Genomic DNA, 27,457 nt, shown 5'->3' on the forward strand with positions numbered 1-27,457 from the left:
GAGAAAGATGTATACAAAGATGGAAAATATATGATTAAAGGAGGTAAAAACTGCAACATAAGGCTATATTGATGGTAATGGAAAGAGAGATAAAAAATTTTACCTTTGATATAACCAATATAAAAGAAATGATTGAGACTACATTAATGGGTTGATATTAATGAATATAAAAATAAAGAGAGAGAAACGTATAAGAGTTATATTTCTAATTGGGAAGCCAAACAGTCAATAATTATCATACCCCCAACAATCGACAAATAAATCAATAAAAAGGGGAAAAAACTGCAGTAATAAAATATATAAAATTAATTTCAAAAACTGATTTGTTGTTATGTTTGTAACTAAAAACTTAATTTTATAAAAAAAAGAAAATAAATGTATATATTATTAATAAAGATCTTAAATAGCATATATGTCTTTCATTTGTACCGCAAAGCTTTTTGGTACACCTCACCCAAAAAACACTTTTGGAGACGATAATCTACGCAGCCCTTATGATCTCATCTTTTTAAGAAATTGTAATATCATCACGCTTCCCGTTCCAAAATAGTTTCCTCGATTGGTTGCAAAATGCAAACTCCACCAAGCTATTCTTCCTTCTTCTAAGTTACGAACTTGAGTAAACATTGGTATACAAATTACCCTTTGAGAGACATGATTATGCAAATTTCTTTACTCCGCAGTCAATAAAACTTAAACTCACTTAATTACCCTAATTTATATATAGATAGTCCAAAAAATAGAATATTTTAGCTGAGAATGGATAAACTTTTCTCACTAATATGCAACAATTGGGTGATGCCAAAATAAGACGGGGTCTATTATCAACTTTCCAAAGCTCAGTGCCTGGACATAATCAGAGTGTTATGACTGCTTAACCTTGCTTGGTAAACCAAAGCTAATTCGCCCCAAGATGACTAATTCGACCAATATCTGATGGAGATATGATATACATATGGCATTTATCAGCTCAACTTTCATATATGCAGCTCGTAGCGCAATGGATGTTACAACATGGAAGAATACCTATCAGCGATAACTTTCAAATATATGGCTGTAACACGATTCACATTGCCCAGAAACCTTTAAACTCTTCCCAAAGAGATAGTAACAAAGAGCTTGTTTCTGTCTGGCTCAGGTAAGCATGGATATGACAATCTCTCGGCATTTTACTAGTGCTAGTCATCCCACTTGCTCTACAGTTGAGTTTGGTAACAGGGTAACAGAACCAGGATTTTGACAATGAATGGAAAAAATTCACACGGACAGCTCTGAACGCTCTCTTTTAGCTGTTTGCATCATTACATGCAAAAATTTGCCAGGTTCACAACTGTAAGGATTAGCAAGTGCAGCATGTGCCAAGAACGGTAGCTTTCTAAGTGATCTTCCACTCATACCCTGAAAGATATGCATATATGTTTATCACAATTATATGCTGCTGCATTTACGTGACTGGAAATAAAGGGCAAATCTTTACCTCACAGGCCTCTGCAGCTTCAAGCAATAGTTTACCAAGATGTGGAGACATTTGAGACTCAGTTGAAACTACTTCACTCAAGTTCTCCTTCAAACTAGCAAAATTTGGAAGAACAAGGTGACCTCCATCCTGCATATATTCCAGTTATTTGTAGAGAATTGCTAAACAAAGCAACTGTGAACCAAAGACCAACTAGTAGTACCTGCGAATTTGACAAAATTCCAGTACGCAATAGCTCTTGCAAGCATGATCGGAGTATCTCATAACGTGCTTGAAGAGTAGGTGGTCCAACATATGCCTTAATGTCAGCACGATCCACAAAAGCTATATCTGCAATCCCATGAACGTACACCTTTTAGAAATAAATTGTAACTTATGCGAATCTGATCAGGAGATGGTGCAAAGCATGTCACCTGGCAGAAAAGGGGAAGAAAAAGGAACACGCACCAATTGCATGGTAACATCAGTTTAATTAGTATTAACCTTTCATTAAAAATCCAACTTTCATCTTCTAGTGTACATTACAATCCAATAGCTCTCAAATGAAGATACTCAATCTAGCTTGCTAAACATGCATTACATATTGTACAGCTGGTACCGCTTTTAAATTTTTTTAATAGCAGAAGAAACTAATGATAGAAAAATTCAAACATACTAAATGCTTCTGAACCACTATTATATTGGCACTCGTAAACAAGATTCAAAAAGGGAAGAACAAACACATGCACGATCATCCGCACATGCTTTTTGAAAAAACAAATTGAAAAAAAAAGAGAGGATAAAACAACAAAGTGAAGCTGATATTAATATATTAAAATAACTAGACTCTGCACACAGTGATCTCAGACAATTAAAGAAACTCAAGAGTCACCGTGCTTGCAAGTCCATTGTCAAAGCAATATATAGCCTTTAGTATTTCAGCTTGCATGACTACAACAACAAACAACAACATACCCTGTGAAATCCCACAAGTGGGTCTGGAGAGGGTAGAGTGTTCACAAACTTTACCACTACCGCATAGAGATAGAGAGGCTGTTTCCGAAAGACCCTCGGCTTAAAGTAACAGTCCCAAGAAAGGGAGAATCACAATATATATATATCATAGCAGCTCAAAAACGAAAAGCGATGCAAATTTTACAAGACAAGGACAATACCAATATCAAGATAATGTGATAATCAAGGGCAATAACAACACAACTATAATGGCACGCCTAGACCTAAGACTAACCCTAAACTATCACAAGGCAAGACAACATTCTACCCTTGCAAGCCTTCTACCCTGTACACGACCTCCACTCCTTCTTGTCTAAGGTCATATCCTCAGTGATACGAAGTTGCGCCATATCCTGTCTAATCACCTCTGCCCAATACTTTTTTGTTCTACCCCTACCCCTCCGCATAGCCCCAAAATCCAACCACTCGCACCTCCTAATTGGAGCATCGACACACCTGCACATGCCCAAACCATCTCAGTCTCGTTTCTCTCATTTTGTCTGTCACAGAGGTCACTCTCGCCTTCTCCCGAATAACCTCGTTCCTAATTTTATTATTCCTAGTATGTCCACACATTCATCTCAACATCCTCATCTTCGCAGCATGCATCTTCTGAACATGAGAATTCTTGACTAGCCAACACTCCACACCATATAGCAACGATGGCCTAACCACCATTTTTTAGAACTTACCTTTAAGTTTGAGTGGTACCTTCTTATCACACAGAACTCCAGAGGCAAGCCTCCATTTCGTCCATACTACCCCAATACGATGTGTGACATCATCGTCAATGTCCTCACTATTCTGGATGACGGATCCAAGATACTTAAAGCTTTCTCTCTTGGGGATAGGTTGAGTGGCAAGTCTCTCTTCCATGCCCTCTTCATCCATCACAACACTAAATTTGCACTCCAAGTACTTTGCCTTAGTCCTGCTTAATTTGAACCCTTTGGACTCCAAAGTTTGTCTCCAAACCTCCAACCAATCATTAACTATGTTCCGAATCTCATCAATCAAAATTATATCATCCGCAAATAGCATACACCATGGAACCTCCTCCTGAATAGACCATGTTAGCTCATCCATCACCGAGGCAAAAAGAAACTGACTCAGCACAGATCTCTAATGTAGTCCCATCTCAACAGAAAAGTGCTTTGAGTTACCTCCCACTATCCTAACCCGAGTCTTAGCTCCAACATACATATCCTTTATCGCCCTAATATACACCATCGAAACACCTTTAGCCTCCAGACATCTCCAAATAACATCCCTCGAGACTTTGTCATAAGCCTTTTTAAGATCAATGGACACCATATGAAGATCCCTCTTTCTTTCCCTAAATTTCTCCACCAGTCTCCGCATAAGATGGATTGCTTCAGTAGTCGACCGCCCTGGCATGAATCCAAACTGATTTTCTGAAATTGACACTCATCTCCTCACCCTTATCTCCACCACCCTCTCCCATATCTTCATAGTGTGGCTTAACAATTTGATACCCCTGTAATTATTACAGTTTTGGATATCACCTCTGTTCTTGTACAATGGAACCATAGTACTCCACCTTCATTCATCGGGTATCTTAGTTGTATTCAAAATAACATTAAACAACCTAGTCAACCATTCTGCATCCTACTAATAGCACGTCTAACCTCCTTAACCCTAAAACACCTGCAGTACCCAAAATCCCGAAGGCTATGAGAGTGCTCCAAATCACCCAGAACAATATCTCGGTCCCCTTTTTCATGTAAGAGTTTGTGGAAGTAAGCTTGCCACCTTTGCTTAATAGAGGTATCATCCACTAAGACTTCATCTTCCCTTGATTCACTTTACTTGATCCAAGTCGCAAGCTTTTCTTTCTCACTTTGGCAAGCCTATACAATCTCTTATCCCCATCATTTTCCCCTAACTCGACATACAAGCGTGCAAAAGCTGTCGTCTTAGCACTCGTGACTGCCAACTTTGCTTCCGTCTTCGCCATCTTATAGATAACTTTAAGCCTACACTTCTCAACCTCATCCATGCACTCCAACCACTCCGTATGGGCAACCTTCTTAGGTTTCACATTTCCTTGAACTTCTCTATTCCACCACCAAAGATTCCTCTCGATACCCCTAATACCTCGATAACTGCTTTTCTAAGGCAACCAACAGTCGTGTCCCACATGTTGTTCACATCCCCGCTACTACTCCAGACCTCCATACCATACAATTTCTCCCCATCTCCTGAGAAAGGGCAGGGCCAGGCCTCCCCATCTAATCCACAGTCGATCATAAAGGGTCTTTTTTCTCTTATCCCTCTTAATCTCCAAGTCCATCACCAAAAGTCTATGTTGGGTAGTAATATTTTCACTCAAAATAACCTTGCAATCCTTACAAAGGCCTATATCACCTTTTCGGAGGAGTAGATAATCAATCTGATTCCTAGCTACCGTGCTACTAAAAGTAAACAAGTGATTCTCCCTCTTTAGAAAACAAGAGTTAGCACTAACCAAATCAAAAGTTTTAGCAAACTCTAGGAGAGATGTCCCACCACCATTCCTTTCCCAAAAACCAAAGCCTCCATGGACATCTTCAAAACCACTAGAAGTTTTACCGATATGACCATTGAAATCTCTACGCATGAAAATCTTTTCGGTGCTCAATATACCTCTCACTACCTCATCCAAATCCACCCAAAAGAGCCTTTTGACTTCCTCATCCAGGCCCACATGGGGTGCATACGCGCTAATAACATTCACAATAAGCCTGCTTATAACTAAGATAATAGTCATCATCCTATCACTAATCCTCTTTACCTCCACCACACTCCCTAAGATCCACGTCAACTAGAATACCTACTCTATTTCTATCTCTTGAGCTTTCGGAATACCACAATTTAAACCCCGTCCACATCCCGGGATTTGGTCCCTACCCATCTAGTCTCCTGAACACAAGTTATATTAATCTTCCTCCTCTTAAACCTCTTCACCGGCTCTATGCACTTCCCTGTAAGTGACCCTATGTTCCATGATCCTACTCTCAACTTAAGAAAACCCGCCTCTCTCTTACCACTATTACCCCTCGCCTTCTACCCTAGTCGAGGACATGACCCTAATCCACCATCATTATCCAAAGCCACCAAAAAATATGAACTACAAAGTGATAAACTAAGGACAAATAAATCAAGAGAATACTGGCAACAAGAATATAAACGACAATATAGAATGTGTAATAGAGACAACACTCACTAACTAATCAAGAGCCCTAATTAATACATGCTGATAGAGGAAAGAAAATGAAGAACAATAAAGATAAGAACTAGGACAAAACAAGGACAATAGTGATAAGCAAACTGATTAGAGACAAAAGCAACAGTTGGGGCACAAGAAATAAGCTATGGAAAGGAAAGGGAAGATACAACCTGGCTCGAAGAAAGCTATGAGTAAAAGTCTGACCGGAATCTTGGACGTCGCCGAAAAAGTTTGGACTTTGCCGGAATTTGATAGCGTTGCGACGTCGGAGGTCGCCGAAAAATGCTGGTCGTCGCCGAATATTGCTAGGAGTTTCTGCGGGATCCTAACACTCGCCGAAAATTGGGAAGATCTAGTTTCGTGGTCACCGGCAAAAAAAACATGTTTCAGAGAGGTTCTTGCGTTCGCCAGAAAAGAAAGAAAGAAAGAAGAAGACCGCAGTTTCTTGTGTTCGCCGAAAAAGGGAGAAGAAGACCGGCGTATGGTTCAACTCTTGTCTAGGTCGTGTTCGCCGGAAAAGAAAGAAAGAAGAAGAAGAAGAAGATGACGACTTGTAGTCGCCGGAAAAGAAAGAAAGAAGAAGAAAGAAAGAACACAAACCTAGATCTGAATTCTGAAACACTGAAGAGAAGAGATTGTAATTTAAAATATCTTTGACGTAACTTATAAATATATAAATTATTCAAAATGTCTTTACTCCCTTTATTTCAATTTATGTGGCACATATAAAATTTGCAAAGTTAATCAAAATTTTCGTCGACTACATCTTTTTTATATGTCACGAATTCAATGCATGTTACTTCTCCTTTAACCTAATTTATGTGACACAAATAAAATTTTGAGAGTCAATAAAAAATTTCTTTGACCGTAATTTTTTTACTTTTTCATTATTATAAGTCGTTAATTATTATGATTTATAGTTTTTAAACACAATTTGCAATTATAAAAACTATTGAAAATGTCTTTTTAATTATTAAAAATACTTTTACTCTCTGTCTCAATTTATGTAGTACGGATAAAATATGAAGAGTCATCAACTTTCTATTTGACCATATTTTGTTTATATAATTTTTAAAAATATTTTAAGTTCTTAATTATTGTGTTATATAACATTTTTACCTAATTTTTAAATATATAAATTATTAAAAATTTATTTAATAAATTCAAAGACGTTAGCAGAGAAAGAAGGCACTGAGCAAGGGAGAGGTCCGAATCAGCGACTCGTCGACCAGGTAGGCGAGCAAAGTCGAGCTCACCAAAATCATCTGAGGATTTTCCCTCAGAATTCAGGACGTTAGGCAAGGAAGCAGGGAAGATTGGCGACCCACTGACTGGGTCGATGAGCACGACCCCATCTCGCCCGACTGTCCTCTGCCAGTTTAAGTAAGGTTATTTTTTTGTTCTTTCCAGCTCGTTTAATTCCTAAACTACGTCGTTTAAAGCCTATATTCTAAACCTATAACTACCCAAACCCTTCAAAATTCCCCCATTCCTTCCCCAATCCACAATTTCAATAATCTTCTCTCTAGAATAACTCTTCCAAGGACCAATTCTTAAGACAAGCTAGGGTTTAAGGATTCCAAGGTTTCAAGCCTCCATATTCTCTGCATTTAGGTCTTAATTGATCAAGGTATGTGGGAATTCATCCATGAATCCTTCCTTCTATGGAGTCCCAATGGTTTTCCTCAAATTCCTCTTTTATGAATTATCTTTTAAAACCCTAATTCTTATGAAATTGCATTGGGTCAATTCAATTACAGTTTCTTTCATTATCATTGATTTGTTTATGCATGACTTCAAGTTGATTTCCATGGACCCATGCACTATGTTATTTTCTAGTATTAACCTATGAAATTATGATCATGAACTGATGAAGTACTTTATGAAAAGTTATGTTGATGATGAATTATGATTTTCAATGATGTTTCAAGCAAGTATCCATGGTTGTGAAAGGTAATTCTCACACATTTATGTTAAAGAGGTGCAAGATTTTCTCACCTAATCACGAATTCACAAGGATTTAAAGGTTTTCTCATTCTTGTATGAATCAACCATGTTTATGAACTACTCTAATGACTATTTTCATTATGATGTGAATGACTATATTTTAATGAATTCCGTTAGGATAATGACTGAGCACCGAGAGGACTTTAAGATAGGGTTCAATTCGAAGGCCAAAGTAGTTTTCCAAGGGAATCTTAGAAGCAACCTTTAGTCCCTAACTACATTGTCCGCGTAGGTTTGTCTTATGGCCTAGCTAGTGGATCCACAAATAGCTCAAGTTAAGATGTTCTCACAGAGTCTACCTTGGCAAGTAGCCTCTCTCTTCTTGATGTGAGAGTTACATCGGATTCCATGTTATAGCTCGTATAGTCTCAAGTGTCAGTTATGGTCCTATCCCACACAAAGGTATATGATATATATTATGAGTTCACATGATGTTTATGATGCATTGACCACTTGACTTATGATTGATATTCAAATGTTTATGCTTATCCTCACGCTCGTGGCTAGAGTTGCTTTTGATATCATCACTTGATTGGTGAGTCCTCATGTCTGGAGGGCGTAACCAACACAAATTTTATGTTCTTTTACTACGACACTATTCTCTTTTTTTGGGGTGAGCTAGGAGCATGTCTTATGCCCCCATCTAGACTGAAGCAGAGGCATGTTTTAGACTATCACGAGTTGTAGCTCCGATTGTTCGGACATGTTGCTTTAAGCTTTCTTCTTATTGAGAATTCGTAGAGACCTATCTTCCGCTTATGCTCTCATTGATGCTTTAAGTTACCTTATGTATGCGATGTATGCTAAGAGGCTTGATTGGGGTCCCTCGGGATTTCGATAGCCGTGTTACACCTAGGGCCTAGCTTGAATCGTGACAAACTTGATATCAGAGCACAAAGTTTAAAGTGTCCTAGGCAGTCTAACATGCCGCGTCAAATAGCACTTACTAGGAGTGCACTTTGCAAATTCAAAACAAGTTGCCAAGGAAACTGAAAGACCCTAGGAGTTTCACTATTGAAATTGTCATTATGAAGCAGTTCATTGCCCAAGTACTATTTGATCTAGGGGAGAGTATAAATTTGATGTCCTTATGACCATGTCTGCTTTCAAGAAGCTAGGCTTGGGGACCCCTCATCCCACTACTATGTTTACCATTGGCAGATAGATCGTTGGCACGACTAGAGGGGATTATCGAAGATGTACTCATGCAAGTTGGGTCTTTGATTTTTCCTGCAAATTTGTCATCCTAGATTTCGAGCCAGATCCAGAAGTCCCATTTAATTCGGGGTCCTTTTTAGCCATGGGCGGAGAACTGATTGATGTAGCAGCAAGACATTTAACCATGAGAGTGCATAACCAAGTAGAAGTATTCATGCATACAAGGCTCTGAAACTGCCTGCACTTTATGAAGAGTTGTCCATGATTAATGTGGTGGACTATAATTTTGAGCTGCCTCCCATCACTTCAATGATTCATTAGAGAGAGGTTTGGTCTGCAACAATATAGTTATGGAGATGCAAAAGTAAACAAATGGGTGAAAATATTAGACATGGCCAGCATTTATATTAGAGAAGGTAACTTTGAGCCACTAAACCATTGGTACCCCAGCCCAAGTTGTCAACTGTGGAAGCTCTTAAACTTGAGTTGAAACCCTTACCAGTACACCTCAAGTATGCTTAGGTGAGCCTCGTTCAGTGTATCCCTAAGAAAGGAGGGATGAAAGTGGTGCCCAATGAAAGAGATGGGCTAATTCCAACAAGAATTGTGAGTGGGTGGAGAATATGCATGGATTACGAAAAGGTGAACAATGCCACAAGGAAGGATCATTACCCAATATCCTTTATTGATCAGATGCTAGACATGTTATCTAGACAAGAATACTATTGCTTTCTATATGGGTATTCCAGCTACAATCCATAAGACATTGCTCTAGAGGACCAAGAAAATACGGCATTCACCTGCCCTTATAAGTTATAACACATATTCTTTCAAGCGAATATCATTTGGATTATGTAACGCGCCAACACCATTTCAGAGGTACATGATGGCGATACTTTCTGGTATGATCGAAGACTTTGTTGAGGACTTAAGTTATTAGAAGGTATGATCTTGATCGAACACTTTCTGGTATCGCAACAGTTCTCGACCTTGATCGAATACTTTCTGGTATGATCGAAGACTGCCTCCTAGAAGAACGAGTTCTATAATGATCTCTTAGATAATCAGACACACAAGAAAGTCGACAAATTGAATATATTACCTCCAGCGAATGAAGAATCTGCTCACAGCCTAAATGATTTGACCATTTCTCGTGATCGTGACTACTTATAGTAGAATACTTGGAGAACTAGACATCTACATTATATTGTTCGAATACTTCAGTTTTGTCAATCAGCCGGTATAGTTCTTAGTCCTGACATTAAAAAAGTGTAGATGAAATCTTGTACTACAATTTGACAATAGGCAATAAAACATTCCAAAGTTCTGGGTAAATCAATATTGGGTGACGGTAAAGATCAATAATCGAAACTTATGATAGGAATTTAAGGCCCATATCAAAACCCCAAATATGACTGGAAACTGGAGAGTAGGAGCAGGATTACTAATTCAACTCCCTACTTAAGCCCTGAAGCAAGGTGCAAAATAGGTTGAGTACTTCGCTTCGCTTGGGGTGGCACTTCAGTGCTGTCATCAAGGCTCTAAGACATATTTTTTCCGGCCAATGAATGTAATCCAAAAAAGGAAACACTAAATAATTGATATTTCAGATTAGCATAATTATTTATCAATTCTATCCATATATTTGTTATTCATGCTTATAATTATTAGTCTTGGATGACACATACATATTTGTATATTTTTTTTCATTTACTCCATTCTTCATTAAGCTCACACTTTATTTGCGCTTTGCAGCTAAAGCCCAAAAAACCTTAGAGCTTTTTGTGTTTTTTGTCTTTAATAACACTAACATAATGTACAAAATTTGAGAGGAGACAGATTTTTATTTTCAAAAATCATACTACCTCTGTTCCAATTTATGTATCATACTTTTCTTTTTGGTATGCGTCAAAAAACATGGCACATTCTTTATTTTAAAAAAAATATAGCTTTCTCATTTTACTCTTATTGAGAAGATTTATCATCGCACAAATGTTTATGGCTTATTTTGGACCATACTTCTTTGAATTGTAGTTACTGTTCTCCCTCCTTTTCGTTGTGTAATAATCTCCTTTTCGCATTATTTTGTTTTTGTTATTGCTTTCATATTTGTATTCCATTTTTCAAACTATTTGGCAGACTTTATTTAAGCTGAGGGTCTATTGGGAATAGCCTCTCTATCTTTACAACGTAGGGGTAATGTCTTCATACACTCTGCCCTCCCCAGACCCCACATGTGAAATCACACTAGGTATGTTCTTGTTGTATAAACTCTACATTCAGTCAAACAAAAACAACTACATACTCTGTGTAATCTCACAACTGGTGTTTGGGGAGTATGGGGTGTACGTAAACCTTGCCCCTACCTTTGTGGGTTAGAGATGTTGTTTTAGATAAACCATCGGCATGCCCAGTCAAACACCACCACATAAATTGAAACCGAGGAAGTAGAATAAAAAAGAAAATAATGATGGGCATAAGATCAATGTTGGAGGCTATAAGTGGACATTTTATATTCTATAGCCAGTGGCCAGTGCATAGATCTAAAAATATCTGAATAATAAACTAACAATATTTGAATGAAGAGACTGAAATGAACTCTCCTCATATGGCATCTGAATGTAATGACAGGCCTACCAATAGCAGCAGTGATATTGGACGTAGTCAGAATTATGACATTTGGCGCGGACTTCAACTTGTCAAGCTGGGTCAACAGAGCGTTCACAACCTGACAAGATATAGCATGAGTCAAAGGACAAACCAATATGCAGCTTTGTATAAAAAACACATTAGTTCTTCGACAAAAAGAAACTTCAACAGGTTCTAATTTACTTAGTAATACAAAGATATTGGTACCCTGATAGAATCTGAAGGTTCAGAGCCAGACAAAGCAGCTTTTCTAGCAGCAGCGAGGCTTTCAACTTCATCTGTTGAAATAAGGGTAAGGAGTTACTACGCTAAAAGATAATAAAGCAGCACACCACTATAACTGAACTCATCAGTTATTATATCTCACCAATCAAAACAAATACCAGATTGTGTTCTTCCTCTACCATTTCTTGAATCTTCGAGAACAGCTTTGCAACCTAAGGTCGACATACAAGAGTGTTAGTCACTTTATTGGAAATAACAACTCACGCATCAATGGTGACACAGAATTGAGCAAATAAGACGAGCAGACAAGAAAAGGGGAGAAGATAGAAGAAATTTGGGAATTCTAATTCCATCCAAACCAAATTGGTTTGAGTACAATAGACCCTTGGGTCCCGCCCTTCCCCGGACCCGCACATAAAGTAAGCATTAGTGCACTGGCTTCCTTTTTTTTAATTGCATTCAGACCAAACTAAAAATTGAAGGACCGAACACTAAATTAGGAGCCTATATGAAAGGGTTTAAAGCCTTCGACTTATTTTTGTTATTTTGGCTTAAACACAAGTGTTTAAAAGAACTTTTCTATCTTACCCAAACACTACAAAAGTGCTTATTTTGACTTAAAAGCACATAAAATAAGTCAATCCAACCAGGCTATAGGTACAAAGCATGCTAGGACAAATGGAGCAATCACAACCATTGATGAATGATTTTCTGGAGCTTCGTATAGGCGTCTGATCATTTTTAATAGTTGTAGCATAATGGATAATCTAAAATTATCCACGAGGAACAATTTTGTAATTATATAGATAGTAGAACAATTTGTAATTTCTTGCTCAGTGTAGGTAGGACATGTATAGAAAAAAAAATTCCTCATAGTTTGTGTGTGTGTGTGTATATATATATATGGTATAATTAGATAGCATAGATATGAGAATATTCTCTAATCCCGAGATTGTATAATATTTTATAAATTTCTTTTCTTATTTACATTATTTGTAACAACTATTTAATCCCATCAACTTGAGGGAATAATCAATCAATTCAAATTCTCATATCTCTTTCTTGTTCTTCTAATTTCTCATGGTATCAGAGCTACTCTCTCTGAATGTTCTTTTCTTTCAATAACAAAAACTGAAAAGAAAAAAAAAGGAGGGATCGAGTAACTCAGAAAACTATCTCACCTCTCTCGTTCTCCAGGTCATTTAAATTCAGTCGGAATTCCTTTCTTTATGACATCTGGTTGTCTACTTCTTTGTTTCTGTTAACGACTTCTACTTCTGTGCCTCATCAGTCCTTTTGGTGACAAAAAAAAATGGCTCCTAACCAAACTGATAGTCTAACTACTGAAAATCAGATTGTTAAGTCAATTATTTCCTCTACTCCATCACTTGCAGTTACTACAGTAAAGTTAGATGGTAGTATAAATTACACCTCTTGGGAGCCTCTGTAGAATTGTGGTTTATAGGTCAAGGATTTGAAGATCACTTACTCAAAATAGTAGTACTATTGGACCAACTGATAGACGTGCTTGAGTCTAAATAGATGCACAATTGTGTAGTCTTCTGTGGAATTCACTTGATCCTAAGTTGTTAAATTTTTTTCAGTCTTGTAAGACTTGTTGCAAAGTGTGGAACAAAGCCAAAACTTTGTATACAAATAATATACAACTCATCTACAAAGTTGTGTCAGATATTGTTACATCTACAACAGAATCAACAAGACATGGCAAGTTATTTGGGTCAGGTAGAATCTTTATGGATAAATTTGATTCTTTTATGCCTTCTACTGACAAATTGGATGATCAGGAGACACAAAGAGAGGTATTTTATGGTCTTGGCTTTGATTGGGTTGTGAGTACACCTAAGCTCAGTTTGTGACCGAATTCTTTCTAGCCCATCTATTCCTACCTTGGAAGAAGTATTTGCAAAATTACTACGAATCACATCTGCACCAGCAGAGGTAAATTCCTATGATGCATCTATCATGGCTGTCCAAACTAACAATTTTCAATGAGAATACAGAAAAGGAAAATGGAGGAACAATAAACATTGAACTCATTGTAATAATGGAGGAAATGTAAGAGAGAAATGTCGGTTTCTCCTCTTACATTGCAGTCATTGTACTAAGGGAGGGCATGTAAGAGAGGAATGTCGACTTCTTCATGCTAAGCCTCCATGCAACAATGATTGTCCTCGACACACAGTAAATGCGGTTCATAATGGAGATGGTATTCTGCCTAAACCTGATGTCAAGGATGGATCATCTCATTCTATCACTTTAACTAGAGCAGACTATAATGACTACCTTCAGTGCCAAACATCAAGGCAACAATCATCAACTGTTTGCACAGCACAACCTGGTACCTCCTTTGCTTGTCGCACAGTCTTCATCTCGGGAACAATGGATTCTTGATTCTGATGCTTCTGACCATATTTCTGGCAACAAAAATACTCTTACTACCCCTTCTACCCTCTCTTTGTTACTTTGGCTAATGGATCAAAGACTATTGTAAAAGGGATAGGTATAGCTCACCCTCTGTCTTCCATACCTTTAAAATCAGTCATTTTGCACCTGAATGTCCATATAATCTTATTTATTAGCAAACTAACAAAAAACCTGAAATCTGCTGTAACCTTCCTTGATGATTTCGTTCTTGTGCAGGATCGAAACACGGGACAAATGATTGAAAAAAGACATGAGTCACGGGGATTGTACCTACTCTCTATCCCAACACCACATTTGCTTTCACTTCCGTTGTTTCTTCTAATTTGCTCCATAATCAATTGGGCCATCCAAGTCTTTTGAAATTGCAGCAGATGGTCCCGAGTTTATTTAGTTTATCTTTGTTAGAATGTGAGTGGTGTCAACTTAGGAGGCACACGTGTGCCTCTTTCCCAAAGAACATCAATAATAGGACCACCTCTATGATTGAAATTGTTCATTCAGATATATGGGGTCCAAGTCGTGTCAAGTCTTCCTTAGGCTTTCATTATTTTGTTACTTTTATTGATGACTATTCTCAGTGCACATGGTTAATTTTAATGAAGAATAGGTCTCAGTTATTCTATCTTTCAGCAATTTTGTGCTGAAATTCGCAATTAATTTGTCCATTAAAAAGTTAATCAGTGATAATGCTCAAGAGTACTTCTTTCTCTTATTTTATGTCATCCCAGGGCATATTGCACTTGTCCTCTTGTGCACATACTCCTCAACAAAATGGTGTTGCTGAGCAAAAGAACAAACATAATTGAAAGAGCTCAGACAATGCTCATTCACAATCATGTCCCTTTACGTTTTTAGGGTGATGTTGTTATTACTGCTTGTTATTTAATCAATCACATCCCTTCATCTGTTTTGCAGTACCAGAGTCCACACTCAGTCCTCTATCCAAACCAAATTTTGTTTCTCCTTCCTCCACCTGTGTTTGGTTGCACTTGTTTTGTTCATAACCTTACCCCCGAAAAAGATAAACTTCAGGACAAGGCTTTTAAATGTTTATTGGGTATTCTCGTCTACAAAAAGGTTACAAATGCTTTGATGCCTCTACCTATAAGTATTTGATCTTTGCAAATGTTACTTTTTTCGAGACTTCTCCATATTTTTCTCCTAACATGGAAAACTAGAAGGCCATATTAGTCTTTCCAATTCCAATTATTCCAGCCCAAACTCCACTTTCGACTCTTAAGGTCTATTCCCGACGACCTCAACCTCCTTCTGAGCTTGTTAATCTAGTTAGTATTTCTAACTTTGATAGAGGTACACAAAGCAATCCTGGTGACACAATGCCTGCTTCAACAATGTCTTCTGCTTCGGTCAAGCGCTTATCAGATGATCTTCCCACTGCTCTTTGCAAAGGTACTAGAACTATTACTAATCAAACACCAGTTTATGCGTATTTAAGTTATCATTGATTGTCACCTTCATATCATGCCTTCATTGCTAGCTTATCAACAGTAAAAGGGTACTCTCTCTCTGCAGAAAAGAATAGTCTGTTCCATCAAAACTATTCTGAAAGTATAAGGCAAGGGAGAGAAATAACTTCTGAAGAACAATTAAAAGAAGACTTCCGCTCAATTCAAGTCAAGATTCACAAAGAAAGATATGGCTGATTTCGGTATGTTTTCTTAACTGAATTACTGTAATAATTGATATATGTGAAAATCAGGTAGTTCCACATTCCTGAATAATTGATAGGATTTTCTGATTAGATTGTTTATGCTATTACAATTTCTTAAATCCTTACATTTTCTATATTTGAAAACGATCAACTTTTAACTTTATATTTTACAATGGCATGCTATTATAGCCATAGAAATCTCATAGCATATTTTGGGAATAACTTGGGTAATACGTAGTTCTACTTCGGCACAACTGAACAATTGGTGGAGTATTGGGAACCAGGGTGAGAAGTAGAACTAGTCAAAGATCATTCATGCTTGCATTTGGAAGATAGTGTGGAAAGAAAAGAATGGTAGACATTTTGAAGGCACTAAGCAGTTCTATCGAGAAAATTAGGCTGAATTATCTTAGTTTGTTCTTTTTTGGTGTAAACAGAATATGTGGGGGAAGTAAAAGAGTTAGTAGATTTAAATGGCAATTTATAATTGTATAGGGTTCTTGGAAGACCCTGGAAGTTGAAAAGTCAAAACAAAGGAAATGTTGCAGAAATGCTGCTGGTGCAGCTTTCTACGAGCCAACCTACGGATCGTAGGAAGTCTTACGATCCGTAGGAGGGTCTCGTAGGTGGGTCCTGAAGTTGGGAAAAATTGGCTAAGTGTTAGCTTAGGTTACAAGTGGAGTCTACGGACTGTATAAGCCTACAGTCCGTAAATAGGAATCGTGGGGAGGTCCTGCGGAAATGGCAATTTCCACTAGCTCAGGTTATGTTCGATGAGAGGTCCTATGGACCATAGAAAGTTTGACGGGTCATAGGATGGCTCATAGTGAGGTTCGAAGAAGTTGAATTTTTGGGCTTTGGAGTTAAGCAGGATGAGAGGGTTTGACGACTCGTAGGGTCTTCGACGCCCCGTAGACCGGGGTCGTAGGGTCAAAGGGCCAATTCCAGTTGCTTTGGATTTTTGTACATGGTTTCTATGAATACTTCTGACAGATCGTAGAAGATCTTACTGACCATAGGTCCTGTCTGTAGGTCACTTCCAACAAAATTAATCCAAGGATATTTTGGACATTTCTCATCTTTTTTAACACCTAAACTAAGTCGTTTTGAGCTATTTTGGATGACCTATATCTATCCAAACCCTTCAAACTTCCCCCATTCCCTCACAATCTCTCAAAACTTCCTAAGGCACTCAAAGGTTCTCTCCCAAGTCTTCTTCCTCAAGCCAGGCTTGAATTCCAAGAAGACAAGCCTCCTCTCAAGCTTTCAGGCCTAATTTCAACAAGGTGTGTGGGAATTTCATCCATGGATCCCCTATCATCCATGAAGTCCCAAATATTTACCTACTTTTTACATGAAATTTAATCCAATTTTCTAGGGTTTTGATGATCTTGCATTGGGTTCAATTGATTATGCTTCTATTCAGTCTCATTGATCTTATTATGTATGAATTGATCTCAATTACATGTTTTTGATGAAATTCACATGAACTCATGCACTATGCCTCTTTTATGATTATGAGTCATGTTTTGAAGATTATGCATGCACTATAATTCCTATGAATTATGATCCACGGGTGCTTATAGATGAAGTATTGATTGAATTTTTATTGAAAAGCTTATCATGATTAGGATCCTTTAGGTAAGTATCTCTTATGAATGGATTATGTTATGAATCATGATTTCTTAAAGGAGCTATTCTTTCAAACTTCAAGTCTGTTATAATGAATTTGGTATTACTAGATTCTTACCGATTTCTGAGATTATGATATCTTCATGTTTATGTACAATATTCCATTAAGGGCATCACCTAGCACCGAGCGGACTTTGGGATGGAGGCTCTCTCGTTAGTAGAGGCCGGATCTCTAGAAGCAATCCCCTAGACCCATAACTACATGCCACTGTAGGAGAAAGGATCATCCGTTAGTTGAGGTTTGATCCCTTATAACTTAGTGGATCCACTTAGGCGATGTTTATGGTCCTTACCTTGGCAAGTAGGACAACCTCTTTTCAATGTGTGGAAGACACTGGAGTCCATGTTATAGCTCACATGGTTTATGTCGGTTAAAGGTATCTCTTGTAAAGTTTCATGACTCACATTTTGATATGTTTACTTTATGAATTCTTTACGAGTTTGCATTGACCACTATGTTTCTAATGATGCTTTCAAAAGTTCTTACTATGTTTAGCTTGGTCATTGCATTATTATGATTTACGTCATGCATTGCATATTCTCCATACTCAGCACATTTTATAGTACTGACGCATACTCTTTTGCCTATATTGTTTCATAATATAGGTCACGACGCTCCTACTCATCCCCGTTGCTAGTACAGGTTTCTTTTGGCGTTGCTTGATTTGGTGAGTTCTCATGTTTCGAGGGCACAACCATTGATACAATATCGAATGCGGAAGAACAAAAAAAACAAGACAAACTAAAGATAAAAAGATAAAAGCAAGACACATGTAAGGAAATCAAAAGCAACCAAAGGGTATACTAAACCCTAAGACCTCAATTGATTGATCAAAATCAAGCACCTATACTATTAGAAAGACCTCAAGGGAATTAGATTCCTAAGCAACCCTTCTTTCTAAACTTAAACACAATTAAAGGCTTCAACAAGCACTCAAAACTCTCAAAGAGTATTTAGTTTTCATATTCATCAAAATCTACCTTCCAAAATAATAAGAAACTACTACTTATACTAGGATAGAAAAGAAAGACACTAGCTATTACAATTTTACCCTTAATGAAGTAAAGGCCTTGTTTGGTTGTCTTCCTTTGGGATGAATTCACAAAAATTCATCAAGTAGTATGGCTAACTTGTGCTTTCTCCTTCTTTTCTTCTTTCTTCCTTTTACTTCCACTTTAGCATGTTCTCAAGCTTCAAGCCTTCATTCCAAATTCTTTCCAAGCTTCTAAAGTATTGACTTGATGTATAGCACTTGCACTCTTTATCTTGGCTTGGTGTGCGTGCATCAACCATTATGAGTTCATTATGTCTTTCTTTCATGACTTTTGGCTTTAGATGTTATGGGTGAGCTAGGGTTTGTCCTATGCCCCCATTTATGGTAGTAGAGTCTTGTAAGACTAGTATGATTTTCTGTTTATTTCAGATGTTATGTTTAGATTCTCTTTTATTGGGACTTCTATATTTTGAGACTTATCTTCTGCATTTAAGTTTATTCTTGATTATCATGTTATCTTACATCATGCTATGCTAGGAGTCTTGTTTAGGGTTTGTCGGGATCCTATTCGCCGTGTCACATCTAGGGTCTAGCATGGATCGTGAGAGTTCTGGGCAGGGGTTTAAGCACCCTTTGATGCTAGTAAAGTTTCCAACTTAGCACCTTTTTCGAGGGTGGCTAAGTTCTTACTGAATACAACTGTTACTTGTCTAAAAAAAATATCATGACATATGTAATACTACAAGTTCCAAAATTCTTTCTATAGTTCTTAAACTCTTGCACAGTAAAATGCCCTCACAATAATTAAAATGAAGGGAATAATAATTTAAGAAGTATTGTATTCAAAGACGTTATGGATATTTATAATAGCATTATCCATTTTTGAAGAAAAATTCTTGTAATGAGTAATGACCCTCGTGGTCATTTATGTGTTTTTGCATGCTTTTCCCATTTTGCCCCTTCCCGTAGCTTCCTTGTAGCTTTTATGTGGTGTTGGGATGGGTGGCACACTTCCTGAGGTGGTTGGGAGTTTTTTATTCTAGACGCTTATGATGTAAAGGAGTTGACTTTAGCCAACATCCAGAGATTCTGATGTCGGATGAGGATTCTGTCAGTTCCATCAACTCCGAAGGGGTCATTTTGGTCTAGTGTGATGGTTGATTTGGGTTTCGAGGTGTTCGTTTTGAGTTTGTGCCATTAGATGTTTTAATTGAAGTTTTAGCCAAAGTTTGACTTCGATCAACATTCTTGATAAGCGCTCAAATGGAAATTTTGTCAACGCGATTAGCTCTAGAATGCCGAATTTAGTCTAGAAAGACCTTTGGTTAGATTCCCGAGGCTTCCGAGATGAGTTTGTAGTTGGCATTTTGTTTGATATTTCTTTGTAAGTGTTGACTTGTTTTTGAGAAAAGGTAACTGTTTATTCACAAAGTACTCATCATCAAGGATAATGAGGAAAATCACTTACAACCTAGAGGGCACCATTCCAGCAAAAACAATACTAGACTAAGTGGCTTTACAATTTCCCTCTGAAATCAACAAAAAGTTCTATATCCCCCACTCTATCCTGTTTACACCAAAAATAAAGAAGACTAAGACAGTTCATTTTGATCTTCTGAAATGTTCTTGGATTTGTCTTCAAAACCTCTTGCATTTCTTTCCTTCCATAAGGTCCACCAAATACATGCAGGTATCATTTCCCACCAGTCCTCCTCTGATTCTCTTCTTCCAATCCCTTTCCAACTATTAAGCATTCCTCTGGTAGTTTTTGGAGTCACCCGGTGCACTCTAAGCAAACAGAAGAACATGTTCCATAGATTTGCAGTTGTTTTGTAGTGAAGAAACAGTATTTACTTCTGCATCCGATGTGCACGTAAAACACCTTGAGCTTTCCTACACACTAACCATACAAAACAAGAGATTTTAGAGGAATCTTTGATTCTTTGTAAGTGTTGACTTTGGTCAACATTTTGGCAAGATGACCTCCATTGGTTGTTTCGTCGATTCTGTTGACTCCAGAATGTTATTTCAGAGTGGATAGCACTTGGTTAGCGTCATTTTGACCCCGAATGAATTCAGATAGTCTGTTCAAAATTGGAGCATTGTGCTACAAACTGGTAATGCAACAGTTCAGCAACTGCTTTAGCGGCTCTTGACCGCTTTAGCGACAGTCGCTTAAGCGACCTGGGCGCCGCTTTAGCGAGAGGGCCTAAGGAGGCAGAGGTTGCATTAGTGGCCGGCTAACCGCTTTTGCGATAGCTTCTTTAGTGGCCTGGAAGGCGTTTTTGTGGCAAGCGCCCATGGGAGGTGGGCCGCTTTAGCGGCCAGCTAGTGGCTAAAGCGATGGCCGCCTAAGTGGCCATTTGACCACTTTTGCGGTTCTTGTTGGGGATTTAGTTCTTTTTCTTCCTTATTTCTTTCTAAAAAGAAACCCATTGTTGAAGGAGCTCAGGAAGAGGGTTTTTACTCGCTTCTTGATTAATTCAAGTGATTCAAAGATAATTTTCTTCCTTTCCTTTTTTCTAAACTCGATTCTAGCTTTATTTTCGTTATTCATTTTTCTTCTTGGCCTTACATCCCTTGATTTCAAGTCTTCAAAGTATAGTATTTGGACCATTTGAGGTCCGAATTGAATCCCGTTTTCGCCCAACTTTCGGGTATGTGATTTTCGGTCCGAAGGTCAATTTTTGACCCAATTTTCGGTCCAAATTTCATAACTATGATATGGGTATCGTTAGTCCCGTATTGGTTTGGTCGTTGTGTTCTTAATCGCTTGGCAGCATTTCGTGGCTCGTCAGAAGGGAAAAGCACTCGAGTAGTTGTTTGTGTGCGATTTCAGCCTTGAGGTAGGTTATGGTTTTTCTCTTTTAGACTTGGCATATCATAATTATGTATGTATTTGAGTGGTTTGATAGTTAGAATGGTTTCAAGACTAGCTCGTAGGTGTGCTTGATCCTTAATGATATTATTGGTCATTTCAGGTTATTTAGTTTAGTATGTTAGTCGATAAGCCTTAGTTAAGGTTGTTCCTTGGCTTGGTTGTCGTTTTAGATCCTTAGAATGCTCTTAGGTGGTGTGGATCTTAAATTTCTATGCGCGATGATTGTTTTGGTGTTTTGTGTGCCCCTTTGGGTTATGCTTGAGTTATCGCTTTATTGATTGTATCGTTGGGCCTGAGGCCATGGACTGGCTAGAGTTCCAGTTAGTACAACTATGCTGTGATAAGTGTTTACCTGGTTGTGTATGTGATATGGTTGCTTTGAGAATGACTTGATTGTGTCGGTCTAAAATCATGTTCATGGCATACTGATGGCATAATTGCATTCTGATTTGGAAATAAAAGAGGTTTTGAGATCCTCACTGGTTGTACTACATTTTCTATTGATTTTAGCTCTAAGAGAGCGGGATTACTTATTTTCACTGATTTTATCGATAGAATACAAGGTTTTGAGAGAAAATGTACCATTTTCATCTTATAAGGCATCTGTTGATAAGCTCCGGCGGCCTGCAGACAGAATTCCAAGTTTTACTATTATTACATTTGTAGTTGAGCTGAGGCGGGTTCCATAGTTGTCTCATAGTCCATGGGATAGCCGGCGAGACAATTCCGAAACTTTTTACTTCAAACATGCATTGGCCACATGTGCATCGCATCTCTTTGTGTGATTGATTATCTGTATTTGTTTGGATTGTGTGATAGAACAGTCGTTGCCCTTTTTTGTCGGTAGTGTTTGTTTACTTTTAGCCTTATATCAAACTCTTGTTAGTACTATCGTGCTGCTTGTTTATATATATGATCTTTCTGAGCTCGGTCGGCATATGATGTCTACTAAGCGTGTTTTGGTACTCATACTATACTTCTGCATTTTTTTCTGATGCAGCTGCTCGTACGAGCCACCTTTCGTGAGCGGATCTTCCTTAGCCGTCACAGACTTGGATCGTGGTGAGCTCCTGGCTTTCAAAAACCTGCTATTTTCCCTCTTTTGTATTGACTTGTATTTTGTATTTAGATTAGTCATTTCTCTTGTATATATAGCCTTTATGTACTTAGTAGCTCCTGTATAGGTGACACCAAGTCTGGAATTAGGTCTTGTGTTACTTTGTCATCTTGATCACTTTCGAGCCTCTTTTGTATATTTTGTATCGTACTACACATTTATGCTATGGCCCGTTTCTATATTTTATTCCTATTTCCACTTATTTCTTATAGATATTATTAAATTGTTATCTTCCGCAACTTTTGGTTTGAGTTTTGGCTTGCCTACGAGGGTTATGGTAGGCACCATCATGACCCTATTTCAGGTTGTGACAATTCTGGCACTATTGGAGAAACCTTGACCGGCATAATTGATTGCTTGACAATATTTGTCCACATGCAGCACATGCAAGACAAGTATGACCAAGACAGTAAGTTCAGAGATACAGCTTAATCTGAAAACTTTAATATTTAAGGAGTCGCTTGGCTGGAGGGACTAAGAAAAATAACCATTACATGACAAATGTAGTATTTAGTTTGTTATAAGAAAAGGAATTCCGTGATTAACTAATGTAGTGTTTGGTTGGTGGTTTTAATACCCACATTCTGTTTAGGAATTTACAGATTAGTTTATGTGGGACAGAATGTAAGATAAACATACATGTATTAGCAATACGAGGCTAAAAGAATTTAAGATAAAAATGGCCTTAAAAGTGAGTACCATAGGTAGCAATCCCTACATTATTATTCACAACTGCATAAAAATCCCTACAATATTATTCATCCCATAACAATGCCTTCATTATCATTCATCGTATAAACAATTGCTGCATGATAATCCCCCACAGAACTACTATGTGAAGGTCCCCTAATTCTACTCTCAGCTTGGCTCTTATGTTTGTCTGTTAAACTATCAACGATCTTGGCCACTGTTCACTCTCTCATCAATTGTACATGTAGACTCCATTATTGCAATTATTCGAGCATCATTAGAGAGTATGAATGTGAAATGTATAATTTCAAACCCTGAGGTCAAATTGACAATGAATTAGGCAACATATCCTTTGGTGGAGTTCAAATTTGAAAAGAAATCCTCTCATTTCAAGTATCGAAACAAAATCATCAAATATCCAATCTCATTAACTAACAATTCCAAACTCTAGCTGTGTGCTCTTCAAATTCGTTGTCCTCCATCGACTCAGTCGCTGCCAAGTGGCAGAACATAGCAGCATTAAAGCTATGAGCCAATATAAAGAATATCTTGCTCTTGATTTCAGCAGTGTTAAGACTTATAGTCTGTAACTTCTACAGTTTGGCAACTGCTCCCTTGGGCTATGATGTGGAAAAGGCTTTGGAATTTTTCATGAATATATGTAATTGAGAAATCTTATCATAATCATGTAATGGAAATTCCTATTAGTCTGATTGATGCCTAAAGCAGGATCTCCAATCCCCAGCACGATATCCCTTTCCAACAAACTAAACTAGTCTTAAATTATGTAGGTTTAAAGTGTGGATTTCAAATTCATCTCCAAGTCCAAGCTTAACTTATTAATGTAGAGAGTCGTCAAGCATGATATCATGAACATTCCTACTCAAGAAAGTAGTTCATTACTTAATCAGAACATTGGCTATACAAGTGCTGAATAGTTACTCAAAATGTACTGTGAAACATACCAGCTTGCCACTTTCAGAAAACCATTTACTGAACAATGAATGTGCATTGACTTCGACCAATTGGCTTCGTGAGTATCTGATTTACGAAAGTATTATTCAACCGGAAAAAGAGGTCAGCAAAGTATCAAGTGCTGGGACATCCAGTAAAGTATTCGATTTATACAAACCTAAAGCTAAAACGTATGGAAAGTTTTTGTGCTAATGCTTTGCATAAAGATGTCTTCCCTGTTCCTGGAGGTCCATGCAGAAGAATAATGCTACAACAAATAGAAAATTGATCAGTGAGATAACTGGATACTGAAGTGTATTCATGATTTTCCTAAGGAGATAGGGGACATTACCAAAGTTTTAGACAGTTAATGAGGGGTAGAGTTGGTAGATCGTTTTGGTTTTTCCCTCTATACAACTGATGTAATTAGTAATTACTACTGAAATACACCACAATACACTATTGGTGTATTTCTAGTTTATACTACATGATAACCTGTTCAAAAAAAAAGATAACTGGATACTGAATGCAGGACAGGAAAAAAAAAACACAATTGAGGACAGCTCAGTTTTGATACATCCATAAGGTAATAAAGGTTATACAGAAGAGAGTTGTGAGGGAAAAGAAACCACAAAATCAAGATCTGATTACTACTGTCCAAATACCTAATTTATGTTCACAAAGGTCGATTTGATCAATTTTCAGTTTAACATTGGACATTAATTTTTCAAATAAATTCTTGATCTAGAAACTACCAGAAATGCTATTAACTATAAATATTTGCGTAAAAGGAACGAGAGATCACATTCAAAGAAAATATGTTCGACTCTTAGTCAAACAAAATAGAATGGAGTACTGAGCAGCAATATTATATGACAGCAACATGCACTCAACATGTTTCAAAATGCCTGTAATTAATCTAGTTCTTTCACAAATCTTGGCACATTCAGAAAAGCTACTAAAGTTTTTTTTCTTCCCAAGAGGAAAAGATTCACAAAATATAAACAATACATCTTATATATATGAAAAATGGTAATAAGTAGCTTGATCAATAGACACCAAATAGCTTTCTTCAAGGCCAGACAAGAAGGGGTGCAGCTCTAATAGCGAGTGTGCTGATACAAGAATTAGGGGTGAAGTGGTTGGTCTAATGTGTAAGCTTGACATTGAGAAAGCTTTTGATCATGTCAACTGGAATTATCTCCTGAACATGCTTAGCCAAATGGGATTTGGAAATAGATGGCTAAAATGGATTAGTCTTTGCATTAAAACTGTTAGGTTCTCCATTCTTGTTAATGGAGAACCTGTTGGGTTTTTTTTCCAGCTGAAAGGGGCCTTAGACAAGGAGACCCACTCCCCCCCTTCCTATTCATCATTGCTATGGAAGGTCTGAGTAGTATGGTGAGAATTGCACTACAAAATAGTTGGTTGAGGGGCTTCAAAATGAATAATGGAGGACCAAGAGAATTGGAGATTTGCCATCTTCTCTACGCAGATGACACCATCATCTTTTGTGAAGCTGAAGCAGAGCAGGTCAAATACATCAGAGTGATACTAAGGTGAGTAACATTCAATCCCTGGCTGGCATCTTAGGGTGTGGTGTGGAAAACCTACCTACTGTCTATTTAGGCATGCCACTAGGATACAAGCACAATGAAGTGGTGATATGGGACAGCATCATTGAAAAGACAGTGAAGAGGTTGTCACAGTGGAAAGCTCAATAGTTATCCCTTGGGGGAAGTCACTTTAATCAACTGTGTCTTTGACTCACTCTCCACATATGTGATGTCCCTTTTCCCTATCCCTTCCAGTGTAGCAGAGAAACTCGACAGGCTTAGAAGAGACTTCTTATCGAAAGGCAACAAAGAGGGGAGTGGATACAATCTGGTCAAATGGGAAGTGACACACTTGAGCAAAAATCAAGGAGGTTTGGGCATCAGAAATTTAAAATTCCACAACAAATGCTTACTAATGAAGTGGTTATGGAGATTCAGTGAAGAAGATGCAACACTTTGGGAAGAGGTTATCACCCACAAGTATGGCCAAATCAGTCCCTGGGTTTCCAATGAGGTCAACAACACCTATGGAGTAGGAGTCTAGAAATCAATCAGATCCCTATGGTCCAAGCTTCAGAACAATACCATAATCAAGGTGGAAAATGGCCTTGAAACAAAATTCTGGAGAGAACTGGATTGGGCAAACTCCACAGCAGGAGTCTTTCCTGGATCTCCTGATCCTAATTAACAATCCAGAAACCACTATTAATGAATGCTGGTCACCACAAGGGTGGACCCTGACATTCAGAAGGAACCTCAATGATTGGGAAGTATAAAGGGTGGCCAGTTTGTTGACTGTGCTGGAAAACTTCACTGGCACAACACAGGGCCTTGATTCCCTGAGATGGAAGCACACTGAATATGGAAACTTCTCAGTGAACAGAATATACAAAAGGGAGAATAGCATAGCTCAAGGAGTGAACAGGAAGTTGTGGAAGAACCAAGCCCCCACCAAAATAAAATGTTTATCATGGTTGGTGGTCAAAAAGACTTGCCTCACACATGAAGTTCTTCAAAAGAAAGGAAGGACAGTAGTGACTAGATGCTTTTTGTGTAATGAAACTGGGGAGACCAACAACCACCTCTTCCTACATTGTAAATTCACTGCTCAACTTTGGCATATGTTCTTATCTCTCACCAAGACTGAATGGACAATGCCTGAGCATACAGCTAATCTAATGAGTTGTTGGATCAGAAGAGGGGGAAGCAAGAGTCAGAAGAAGTGGTGGAGGATAATCCCATCATGCATATGGTGGTCAGTGTGGAAGGAGAGAAATGGGAATTGCTTTGAAGACAAATCAAAGCCATGTTGTGAAAGGGAACTGTCTATCCACACTGTTTCTTTTGGTGGAAAGGAAATTGTATAGAGGAAATAGAAGATCTTGTAGATTTCATAGGCTCTCTGTAATCTAGATTCTACTTTTACTTTCCCTTGTAACACTTTTGGAGGTAGCCAGCATTCCTTGATGCTGAAGAATACAACAGTACCATTTATTCAAAAAAAAAAAACAGATCTAGTCAACTGTGTTATTACCACATTGAGTCCAAATGTTAAAGCAGGCTGGCTAAATCGACAAAATGCTGATCTTTTTCGACAATGAAACTTCAAATTGTTGTCAATTCAAAATATAACTCTTTCTTTACACATCCACAAAGGAGTAAGTTCTCTCTGTAAAACGCAAAGTAAACCTATAAAGCTACAAATCCGTATATTGTT

The 27,457-nt window shown here is 37.8% G+C and overlaps 1 protein-coding gene across 1 annotated transcript in view; it reads right to left on the minus strand.

Moving 5' to 3' along the window:
• Positions 1-384: 384 nt before the first annotated feature.
• LOC129894438 (pachytene checkpoint protein 2 homolog) overlaps positions 385-27,457 on the minus strand; it is a 39,227-nt gene continuing 12,154 nt past the window's right edge. The window contains exons 7-14 of the mRNA XM_055970138.1: positions 24,363-24,452; positions 24,196-24,271; positions 11,881-11,950; positions 11,721-11,791; positions 11,502-11,592; positions 1,680-1,807; positions 1,478-1,606; positions 385-1,398 (exon numbers count right to left, since the gene is read on the minus strand). Of these exons, the coding sequence (XP_055826113.1) occupies positions 1,258-1,398; positions 1,478-1,606; positions 1,680-1,807; positions 11,502-11,592; positions 11,721-11,791; positions 11,881-11,950; positions 24,196-24,271; positions 24,363-24,452 (796 nt within the window). The 3' untranslated portion in view covers positions 385-1,257. The remainder of the gene's footprint in view (positions 1,399-1,477; positions 1,607-1,679; positions 1,808-11,501; positions 11,593-11,720; positions 11,792-11,880; positions 11,951-24,195; positions 24,272-24,362; positions 24,453-27,457) is intronic.

The sequence above is a fragment of the Solanum dulcamara genome, chromosome 7, assembly GCF_947179165.1.
Source record: "Solanum dulcamara chromosome 7, daSolDulc1.2, whole genome shotgun sequence".
Classification (NCBI taxonomy): domain Eukaryota; kingdom Viridiplantae; phylum Streptophyta; class Magnoliopsida; order Solanales; family Solanaceae; genus Solanum; species Solanum dulcamara.